This window comes from Mytilus galloprovincialis, chromosome 5 (assembly GCF_965363235.1).
Source record: "Mytilus galloprovincialis chromosome 5, xbMytGall1.hap1.1, whole genome shotgun sequence".
Lineage (NCBI taxonomy): Eukaryota > Metazoa > Mollusca > Bivalvia > Mytilida > Mytilidae > Mytilus > Mytilus galloprovincialis.
In genome coordinates this window covers 58,464,652-58,477,379 of record NC_134842.1, presented here as the reverse complement: position 1 = coordinate 58,477,379, position 12,728 = coordinate 58,464,652, and the positions used below count along the sequence as shown (strand labels likewise).

General features: G+C 32.6%; 1 protein-coding gene across 5 annotated transcripts in view; it reads left to right on the top strand.

Annotated features, from left to right (window-relative positions):
* The window catches only part of LOC143076133 (mediator of RNA polymerase II transcription subunit 15-like), a 294,855-nt gene that overhangs the window by 241,764 nt on the left and 40,363 nt on the right, over positions 1 to 12,728 (top strand). For all 5 annotated transcript variants that reach the window (XM_076251796.1, XM_076251794.1, XM_076251793.1 and 2 more), the window contains 2 exons: positions 2,480 to 2,596; positions 11,726 to 11,850. In XM_076251796.1, coding sequence (XP_076107911.1) covers positions 2,515 to 2,596; positions 11,726 to 11,850 — 207 coding nt within the window. In that variant the 5' untranslated portion in view covers positions 2,480 to 2,514. The remainder of the gene's footprint in view (positions 1 to 2,479; positions 2,597 to 11,725; positions 11,851 to 12,728) is intronic.

Genomic DNA, 12,728 nt, shown 5'->3' with positions numbered 1-12,728 from the left:
ATATATAAAAAAGAAGATGTGGTATGATTGCAAATGAGACAACCCTCCACAAGAGACCAAAATAACACAGAAATTAACAACTATAGGTCACAGTACAGCCTTCAACAATGACCAAAACTGATACCGCATAGTCAGCTATAAAAGGTCCCAAAATAACAATATAAAACAATTGAAACGAGAAAACTAATAGCCTCATTTTTACAAAAAGATGACGAAAAACAATTGTAACACATAAACAAACGACAACCACTGAATTACAGGCTCCTGACTTGGGACAGGCACATACATACATAATGTATACTTAGTTTTCCTGCAATTTTAATCTCAATTATCATAACCTAATATGTCTGATGGTAACCTGATGAAATGATGAATGAAAAACAAATTTATAACACAGCAACAAATGTCATTAACTGAATTACAGACTCCTGACTTGGGGCAGGCACATACAGAATGTTAGCTGGTGCCCAACTTTCCCCCCTAATTCCTGGGACACTGGTGCAACAGAAAAATTCAAGAACTGTAGAAAACAATAATTAAACAAACAACACATATAATCAACAGCAACAAATGACAACTACTTAATTACAGACTCCTGACTTGGGACAGGCACACTTCAAATGTGGCAGGGTTAAACATGTAAGCTGGTGCCCAACCCTCTGCTAACCTGTGGCAGTGTTGTAACAGTACAACATAAGAACAAACTATAAATATCAGTTGAAAAAGGCTTAACCCATCAGATGGATACAAATAGAAATATTTATAACAAAAACACAGAGTTGACTTGACCAGGTAACTTGTATATCCCAACTATGCAAAGACACTTAAAGTACAAATCTGATAGTACTTGCAGTTACTGACAGCTTAGGTTCAAAGCCAATAACAACTTATTTATAAAAAAAAACAAGTCCACCTATGCATCATATAGACTTGATTTTATATTTTCCACCATTAGTATGAACTGTGCTCAGAAGTTAAATGTCATTAAATTATTAATTACAACATGTTCTACATTTGTAATGTTTGTCTGATAGACAAAATTAAACAAAAACTGTTGGCAGAACTGTATTGTTTTATTGAATTTATTATCTGGGTAGAAGTAGGAAGATTTGACCCTACAACATATGTATTTGGTACAGACTGTAAATGAAAGCTTTACTATTATTTTTTTGAAGCATGAAAGCCTGACCTTTATAATGGAGGTTTGGTTATCATTAAAGAAAAATAGAAATAAGATTTTGTTTTCCTGAAATGTTTAACAACCCTGCTCCTCTTTAGGTACACTCTATATATAGTCAAGAGAAACATCAAACGTAATTCAGCCTAGAGCAATTGTATGTTGTAAGGAATAGATCATTGAAATTGATAAGTTACATCATAATAATGCTATACATGTGGTTTGACCTCCAAATCATCCAAATTATGATGACAAAGAATTTTTAGCTATGAATTTTAATAGTTGAAACTATAACTTAGTATAAGGAAGACAAATAACTGAATCATGCCCATGTCTGCAGTTATTCTTGTTTGATGCATTATTTTTTATCCTACACGTTCTTTATAAAAACATCCCTAAATGGACCATTCTTAAATATACTAGCAACCCTTATAAAATGGACCATTCTTTATAATTGTATCCCTTAATAAACCATTCTTTGTAAAATGTATCCCTCAATTGACCAGACTTACTTTTTCAACTGTTCAATTATGGTCCTAAGATTAAAGGACACACAATAAAACTGAGAAGTTTGTTCATGTTGAGTGATGAAATATTATGTATTGAGTTTTAATTTCAATCAATTCACATATTGATTGACATAGTGCTTTTTTTTTATTTATTTTTTTAAACAAGAAGTAACATACAATTTGTCTTGTTTGAGAACAACAGCTCTTCTCTCATACTCAAACTGTATTAAGAAGCCAGTCAATATGTATTTAGATGAACAAATTACTACAAGTGCAACAGTCCAAAACCTTGGTGTTATTCAGCTGAAACAAATAGATTTGATGAGGAAATCATCTTAAAAAAAAGATGAAAAACCCATTTCTTTTAATTAATGGATAACATAAGTTAAATTTATATTTATGAAAAACACAATGCCTCATGAAATATGCCAAGTATAAAACAAACCTTGACAGTTAAAAACATTGCATTTAACCTAATAATGTTTTACAGCATCTATAAATTTATAAAAATACAGAGCTGGAAATCTATAAACACTTGATAAATGAGAGATTGTTTTTAGAAAATATAAAATAGTTTTGTTTGCAAAAATTGGCAAAGCATGATACTGCCAATCATTCACAGTTACGAAAATTAGAAAATTAATGTTCTGAAAGCATTGTTATGAGGAAAATGTTAAAATCAATGAAAAAGTTTGTTTAGAAAGATTTGTGTAGAAACAAATTACACTTGATGCCAGAGATTGATAAAACATGATGATTGTTTCTCAATCTGATTTACCTTGTATTTTGACAGATTCTCAAAGAGAAAGGAGAGCAGCACCTGGTGGAATGCCTCAGGTCGGCATGCAGGACCCTATTAATGCCCTGCAGAATCTTGCAATGCAGGGCACACCAGGCATGGGCCAACAAGGTTAGTATACTAAGTATTTCACTCAGTCTCTTGTAACTGTAGGTTTAGGGTATTACTCATTTACTTAAGACATTCAGTTTTCTTTCCTCATCTGGGTAAATAACAGAAGGTAATAATGTCGCTGTTAGTAAACTTTGATGTATTAAATGATCTATTAACTTTTGAAAAGTTTTAAGTTATGGTAATGAATTATGGTTGTATATAAATATAAAAGTATGTGTATATTTAATAGAATTGTAGAGGAAACTAAGTCTTTTCTATTCAATTTTTAGAAAAATAAGGGTATTGTGTCCAGCATATGTAGAATTAATTAAAAGGAAAATAGTGTTAGTGAGGACAAAAAAATGATGATTGTTAGCATGAGAAAAAATTGTTTGTAAAAGTTAAATATAATTAACAAGTAAAAGTACAGTATGTGTTTTGCTCAAATTACATCCACTTCATTTAGACTCTGATTGATAATTGTCCTTTTTAGCTCACCTGGGCCGAAGGGCCAAGTGAGCTTTTCTCATCACTTGGCGTCCGTCGTCCGTCGTCCATCATCGTCATTAACTTTTTACATTTTGAACTTCCTCTGGAGAACCACTGAATGGAATGAAACCAAACATGGCATGAAAGTTCCTTATGAGGTGCTGACCAAGTGTTGTTACTTTGTAGCCGATCGATCATTCAAGATGTCCGCCAGTGGGGGACTTAGTTTAACATAGGACCCAGTGGAAATGCATACAAATGACATCTTAAAGAGAACCACTGAATGGAATGAAACCAAACATAGCATGAATGTTCCTTGTAAGGTACTGACCAAGTTTTGTTGCTTTTTAGCTGATCCATCATCCAAGATGACCGCCAACGGGGGACTTAGTTTAATATAGGACCCTATCGGAAATGCATACAAATGACTTCTTCTAGAGAACCACTTAATGGAATTAAACCAAACATAGCATGAATGTTCCTTATGAGGTGCTGACCAAGTTTTGTTGCTTTGTAGCCGATCCATCATCAAAGATGGGTGCCAGCAGGGGACTTAGTTTAACATAGGATCCTATAAGAAATGCATACAAATGACTTCTTATAGAGAACCACTTAATTGAATGAAACCAAACATAGCATGAATGTTCCTTATGAGGTGCTGACCAAGTTTTGTAACTTTGTAGCCGATCCATCATTCAAGATGGCCACCAGCAGGGGACTTAGTTTAACATAGGACTCTATGAGAAATGCATACAAATGACTTCTTATAGAGAACCACTGAATGGAATAAAACCAAACATAGCATGAATGTTCCTTATGAGGTGCTGACCAAGATGGCCCTCAACAGGGGACTTAGTTAAACATAGGACTCTATGAGAAATGCATACAAATGACTTCTTATAGAGAACCACTGAATGGAATGAAACCAAACATAGCATGAATGTTCCTTATGAGGTGCTGGCCAAGATGGCCCTCAACAGGGGACTTAGTTTAATGTAGGACCCTATGGAAAATACATACAAATATAATTTCAAAAACCCAAGAAAAGTCAGGTGAGCGATACAGGCTCTTGAGAGCCTCTAGTTTTTGAAGTGTTAAGAATTTGTTAGATGTAGGAATAGTCTGCATTTCGAATGTTGAGTTTAAAATGCCCTGTTTTGATGAGTGGGTCCACATGTTTTTGAAATGTCCTTTCTCTAATGATTTTTTTATGTTCTTGATAATTATAAACTTTCTTTATTACAAAAAGTGAAACCCTGACATGTAAAAAATACAAACATAACATACACAAGTGAGAAGAAACACACAATACATGAGAAAAGTGTTGATACCATTGTAAATAAGGCAACTCACTTACTGTAGTTTGATATTGTCACTATCTGCAGGCATGATTAAATTCAATTAATTTCCTAAGACTACATACTTTATTTAATGAAGTTTGATATCAGGAGCTTTTAGGGGCATTTGAAAAGAAGGCTAAATTTGGTCCCATGCCATGTATTCTAAGTATGTATGCAACTTAATTGTTTTCATTGACCAATTTGGATATTACCGGTGCATTGATATGACACATTTTATGGCTCCTTAGGAAACAGGCACATAGATAATGCACAATACCTTGATTCCTTTTCTTGCATTGTAATTTATGAAAGTTTATTCTTTCTATCTGAAGTTATTTAAAAACACAAAAGGCAGTTAGGTGTACATTATTGTCATTAACTGGCTTATTAACAAGAAAAGATAAAATTACTGCAACAGGTGTACATGTACATGATGTATACAGGTGTGTGTGTCTACATCAACAGGTATTGAATCCTTAATCATGTAACCAATAGGACTTATTATTCAAATGAATTCATCTCGCAGGTATTGACAATCAATAAAAAAAAAATGAAATATTATATCATTTAAAATGTAGGCTATGCAACAAAAAATTGAAACATGTTACATCTTTTAAGGCTATGCAAGAAAATGTCTTATGCTGATTCTTTCAAAAAGGGACATCTGTTTTTAAAGTACACCTCTGATTAAATTAGAAGGGACATCTTTCAACTTTATTCTGTCTGTTTATACATTTGCCTTGATGTTTTTTTTAAACTCACTCCAATGAAAGTGGCAGAATGCAAGTCGTATAGATTACAATTGGGTCATATCTTCATTGTCCTTGACCTCATATCATGGTTCAGTGGCTGTTTAAGAGAAAGAAATGATGCAAGGGTGAGCCTCGAAATGAAACGTTCTCTCACTCAGGATTTTTACACCTCTGAATGAAACACTCTGGTAGTTTATTCCCCTCTGAATCAAACACTTTTGGGATTTGTACACCTCTTAATGAAACCCATGGAGATCTATGCAACTCTGAATCAAACCCTGGGGATTTATACAACTCTGAACCAAACACTGGGGATTTATACAACTCTGAACCAAACACTGGGGATTTATACAACTCTGAACCAAACACTGGGGATTTATACAACTCTGAACCAAACTTTGGGGATTTATACAACTCTGAATCAAACACTGGGGATTTATACAACTCTGAACCAAACACTGGGGATTTATACAACTCTGAACCAAACCCTGGGGATTTATACAACTCTGAACCAAACCCTGGGGATTTATACAACTCTGAACCAAACCCTGGGGATTTATACAACTCTGAACCAAACACTGGGGATTTATACAACTCTGAACCAAACACTGGGGATTTATACAACTCTGAACCAAACACTGGGGATTTATACAACTCTGAACCAAACCCTGGGGATTTATACAACTCTGAACCAAACCCTGGGGATTTATACAACTCTGAACCAAACGCTGGGGATTTATACAAATTGAACCAAACACTGGGGATTTATACAACTCTGAACCAAACACTGGGGATTTATACAACTCTGAACCAAACACTGGGGATTTATACCACTTTGAACCAAACCCTGGGGATTTATACAACTCTGAACCAAACCCTGGGGATTTATACAACTCTGAACCAAACACTGGGGATTTATACAACTCTGAATGAAGCACATGGAGATTTATACAACTCTGAATGAAGCACATGGAGATTTATACAACTCTGAATGAAGCACATGGAGATTTATATACCTCTGGGGATTTATATACCTCTGAATGAAGCACTCTGGGGATTTATATACCTCTGAATGAAGCACTCTGGGGATTTATACATCTTTTTAATGAACTTAGTGAGTTTATACACCTGAATCAAACACATGGAGATTTATACAACTTTTTATAATTTATGATCAGCTTTAGAAGTCAATTTTGGTGGAATAATTGATATATTATTATGAAATATTATTTAAAGGAAATCTATTAAACATCAAGTTCAGTATCTGTTCTATCTTTTAATACTTCCCCAAAAATTGTATCACATGTTTTATAATAATGTACATGTAAAAATTGTCAGGAAATTTTAATTTGATTGAAAATGATCAATAGGAAAACAGGTTTGTTTGTTTTGTATATTTTACATGTTTTATGTATGAAAATAATTTGACAAGAAGGAAATTTTACCTATAATTTGAAGGGTGTGGTTTAAATGATATACTTGTGATGAATAGTACTTTCTTCACCTCAATAATTGTTTTATATCACTTAATCAACAAATTTATACCAACTAGTGCAAATAAAATTTAACAGTTTAATCATCAAAACTTGATAAAACTGGTTGACTTGGAAACAGTACGTCTAGCAACAGTATGACATGCAGAGATATTTGGGGAATATTATGTACATGATACACATTGAGGGTGTTTACCCCGACTGGCTGTACAATTTACACCAAGATATTATTGTCACTGGAGAATGATAGTTTTCAATAAGGAGGGAGGTGGAGATCCTCCATAGATTTGATCATATATGTTATAGTTATATATGGTAAATGCAGCTGGGTATCCAATTTCATTTAACAACATCTTTGTGTAAACAGGATTGTATTCAAGACAACACTAAATTAAATAATCTTCACACAAGCACATTATCTGTTAATAAGAAGTTTTAAAGTGAAAAGAACACAATTGAAATATATTTCTAGCCCTGATGATGCAATGTTTTGAATACTATAGAATCTACAGGATATACATGCTATAAAAAACATGTGGTATATATATGTTTGAGTTAATGCAATTTATTTGATGTTTCTAGTTACAATTAATGAGAAACAGGATTGCTCTACATTAGTTGTGGTTGTTTTGAGCAAACTCCTCCAAGTCCACCTTGGCATAATATCAAATAAGATTGACGACAGGAAGTGGAATATAAAACCTCAAGGATCAAGAGTTTTAAATAAAACAAATAGTATTCCAATGTTTAATTATATCAATTTTATTGTCATTCAACACATACATTGTATGTGGCAATATAAATTTGAACACTCAATAAACAACAAAAGAATAACAAAACAAAATACCTAGAGTACTTCATTTGCCCCAAAGTTGGTCTCTAGGTGCAAAAAACATCAATTTTGATGATTGTTCATCCTATTTCATGACCTGGAAAACTGACAGATGCTGATAGATGTATTAAAGGGGCACTAGCTGTCAAATTCATGTTCATCAATTTTAATCAAATTCTCATATCTGATTTATAACAATGTAAAACATTTATCCAAACTTCTAAAAGTCTAAAATAAACAATAAACTGGCATTGAAATACGTAGCTTCCTTTTGTGCATGTGTATTTTAGTCTAGACACCATCTAATTAACCATCGAGTTGACCTCTAAAGTCATCCGATGACCATATTAGCGATGTAAACATAAATATAGATATAAATAGATTAAGCAATATCGTGCTGTTGGATTTTTCTAGGTCTATTTAATTTTATATTATAGATGAAAAATAAATGTTTATAATCGTTTTTACCTGATAAGAATGATTTTTGTGTGGATCGAATCAGTCAATCAAATGATTTACCTTGTTTCACTTTCAATGTTGACATTCTTTTCCTTTAAATAACTTTACACATACAATTCACATGTTATCCATCTCAAGCTAAGGGGTTAAATTGAAGTTCACATGAATACGGATACAATTAGGTTGAATTATTCACTTGCAAGTGAATAATTCATAATCAATGTTTTTTTTAGCTTATTTTGATAAAATTGAACCATACTGGCTGCTAAAAGCGAATTATTATTTCACTATTTGCATTTCATTAGTGATTGAGCAAAAAATATAATATTTTAGATTTTTTTATATATCTTGTAGCTAGTGCCCCTTTAATCTGTAGTTTGTATGTTAATTGGACACTTAAGTGAACACATTAACCACAACAGTTCTTAGAAAGGAGTGAAACTGATCTGAGTACAGCAATCTAAAGAAGGTCATTTGGACGAAATTTTTTTCGAAATTTCCTGATTTTTATACGACCGCAAAAATTGTATATTGGTATGAAGTTGGCATCGTCGTCAACGTCAGTGTCCAAAGACACATTGGTTTTCGCACTATAACTTTAGTTTAAGTAAATAGAAATCTATGAAATTTAAACAAAAGGTTTAGGACCACAAAAGGAAGGATTGGGATTGATTTTGGGAGTTTTGGTCCCAACAGTTTAGGAATTAGGTGCCAAAAAAGTGTGCAAATAAGCATTTTTCTTTGTTTTCGTACAATAACTTTAGTAAATAGAAATCTATGAAATTTAAACACAAGGTTTATGATCATAAAATGAAGGTTGGGATTGATTTTGGGAGTTTTGGTCCCAACAGTTAAGGAATTAGGGGCCCAAAGGGTCCAAAATTAAACTTTGTTTGATTTCATCAAAAATTGAATAATTGGGGTTCTTTGATATGCCGAATCTAACTGTGTATGTAGATTCTTAATTTTTGGTCCTGTTTTCGAATTGGTCTACATTAAGGTCCAAAGGGTCCAAAATTAAACGTTTCAACAAAAATTGAATCCTTGGGATTCTTTGATATACTGAATCTAAACATGTATTAAGATTTTTGCTTATGGGGCCAGTTTTCTAGTTGGTCCAAATCGTGGCCCAAAATTAAACTTTGTTTGATATCAACAAAAATTGAATCCTTGGGGTTCTTTGATATACTGAATCTAAACATGTATTTAGATTTTTGATTATAGGCCCAGTTTTCAAGTTGGTTCAAATCGGGTCCAAAATTAAACTTTGTTTGTTTTCAACAAAAATTGAATATATGGGGTTCTTTGATATATGCTAAATCTAACCATGTATTTAGATTTTTTATATTTGGGCCCGGTTATCAAATTGGTCCACATTGAGGTCTAAAGGGTCCAAAATTGAACTTTATTTGATTTCATCAAAAATTGAATTCTTGGGGTTCTTTGATATGCTGAATTTAGATTTGAGTTTTTAAGTTTAATTTCTTAGACCACATTAAAATTTTGTGTCAGAAACCTATGTTGTGTCAACTATTTAATCACAATCCAAATTCAGAGCTGTATCAAGCTTGAATGTTGTGTCCATACTTGCCCCAACTGTTCAGGGTTCGACCTCTGCGGTCAAATAAAGCTGCGCCCTGGGGAGCATCTGATTTACAATTTTTTTACTTTTACTGGACGTGCAACTGAAAGTAGCCAATTCCTATGGTTATTTCAATAATTAACATGATTTGACATTAGTAATATGACTGCAGTTTGCACTATTTCTAAACTTCCTGTGTCAGACATGGACAGGTCCAGCTCACCCCTCCAAAATATCCAGTTTTATCGGATTTCAATTTTAGAAGTGAGATTTGACCTAAAAGAAATTGAAACTGAGAAACATGACAATAAATAGTATAAGATTGAGGTAACATGCATACACTTGTATGATAAATGACATAAAGTTGACCTCCAAAAGTATTAAGATCCATTGGAACCAATTAAAGGTATTTTGGGCACTGCCATAATATTTTTGCCCCCACATGCCATGTGTGACATGGTAAAGGTTAACATGGTAATTCCAAATTTTAAAGTCCACTTGAACACATATTTCATATCCATACCAGACGCATTATCCTGCTTCTGAGCTAAATTTTATACAATTTAAGCTTTATGGCTTTGATTATAAGCTAAGTCTATTTTTTTCAGTTTGAGTAGCAGATGTTCCATATATTTCTTAGATCTAAAAGCCCTTATGAAAATCAGACGATATATGCTAGCAATGATATTTGCAATATCATAGATCATAGTTTTTTTTTTAATTATTGATATTTTGAATTATTATATTTCATGTGTTAGGTCTAAGATCTAATATTGTATAAGAATTGTGTAATTTTCAATATTCCCTAGTTAAAGAAAATGTCCTCTTTGATAAATTTATCAGTGCATATGATGATAAACAATAGAACGTACATGTATTTCTGATATCTGAGGTTACCAAGAACAATGAGATGATTTTAACCTGACAGTTCCGTCCAGTATGGTTGAGTATTGATTTAGTCTCCACTTTCAGCTTAGTTTACCAAGAATATTGACCTCATGTCCAATTTGGATCATCATTAGGACAAAATTAATACATTTTATCTGCAAAATAGCCAATATCCTTTTGTTATATTAGTTGTATTGGAAGAAATGTCCACATTTTATCTTATATAGAGATAGAAACCCTCATTAAAACATTCATTAGTGTCCAGTTATTCAGTCCAAAATTATTATTAATGATTTCTGTTACCCTGACAAGATGTGATTGCTTAATTGATACATGTTTAATGTCCAGCCTCAAATTCAGGACAATATGGTGTTAATGTGACATTACTATCTTCACTTTTATAGTAGACAAAAATGCTAAGGAAGTTTGACCTGCTAGTTTGCAAGATGTCGAATCTCCATAGGACTAGACTAGACAGGTTTCCATATCCACACACATTAACCTGACCTTTAAAGCTCTTTCATTCTAGTTATTGAGAAAAACAAGTTAAAGCAAGATGTATTTTTTATTCCAGCAGTCTGTGTAAAATTTCTGAGGCCAAACCTTAGAACTTCAGAGATTCGTCTTCAAAATAATTGTTGTAAATTCAATAATACTGTTCTTTAAATTTACAATTTTGATTGGTCTACACGAAAGGGTGAACTTAAAAAAGTTGTCTCTTGCTAAGCGATAGGATAGAGTAAATTATTTCCCTCATATAAGCTAATCAAAATCTGACATTTTAACATGAAATATTATAATATGATATTTAGAAACATGTTAATGGTAAACTTATGCTAAGTGTCAAAAATTAATTTTAATTTACAATTGAAATCAGAGCTCATGTGATTTTACTATTTTAAAGAGCAGATCTAAGCAGGCAAAGTCAGTTGTTCCCTTGACCTTAAACATTTGCTAATTTATTGGCAAAATCTATTAAACCTCCTTTTATACATGTAGAAATGTGTGAGACAGTTTAACATGAAATTAACAAGTCTTGCAAAACATTCTTATAAACTATCAAACCAGACAGAAATATATAGAATTATACTTACATGCTTAGATGTTTGAAGAAACATAAACTGTAAAGTGGAAACACTATGATTGAGGAAACTCTTACTATCATTGAACTGAATGAATCATTGTCACCAATCATATATCAGCATTTCATTTATTAAGTGTCTGACAGTTTTCAAAAAGTCATTTTTTATTTGGAGATGGTACTTAAAGGTCAGTTGTGAAAGATTTTGTATAACTTGGTTTTGTATTGTAGCCATGATGACTCCACAACAGCATGCTCAGCTGAATGTAAGACAACAACAACTATTCAATCAACAACAACAGATAATGAATAGAGCCAATGCTTTGGCACAGTCTCAACCAAGGCCTCCTCTTCAGGTAAAATTATCATATGATTTAATAAAGATATATGTGATATTATTGCCAATGAGACAACTTTCCTCTAGAGACCAAATGATATTAAGTTAGCAACTATGTAAAAACTTCAGTTTTACTTCAGGCTGATTATGTAAAGGGCATATTAGCAACTCAGAAATTCACTTTAGGTTTTTTCAAGTATATATAAAAACCAAGGAATTCAGGTAATCAGTGATGCTAATTTGTCACGGGGCAAAATCAAGGCATCTTTTTGGGGTAAATAAAGTTGTTACTTTGTCACAGGCACATTCAATGCCCCACCATAGGTAAAATTAGGATTTTACTTCCCTTAAGGTAAAATATGTTGGACTTTGAGACAGGATTACCCAAAGCCTCCAGGGCTTATAAAATTACAATGTAAAATATGTAATGAAATGCATCCATTTATGTAAAGTTTAAGGTTGATTAAAGCATTGTCAAAAAGAATTGGCTTTATGTATTAACATTATCATGTATTATTAAAAGGTTGGCCACAAGTTGGAAATTTCCTTTTTTTTTGTCAAGCCTGTGGCTGTCTGTCATATGTCCATTGTCCTTGACCTCATTTTCATGGTTCATTGTTCAATATTAACTTTTCAATGTTAAATTTGTTTCTTAGGTACTATAAGCAATAGGTCAACTGTATTTAATGCAGATATTGATTGTAAGGTATACATGTTTGGCATGGTTTTTCTGACCTTGACTTCATTTTCATGATTCATTGGTCAATGTTAAGTTTTCCTGGTTAAGTTCGTTTCTCAGTAACTATAAGCAAAAGGTCAACTCTATTTGTTGTATGAAAGGATTACAAGGTGTTCATATATTTCAGGTTTGGTTATTCTGACCTTGACCTCATTTTC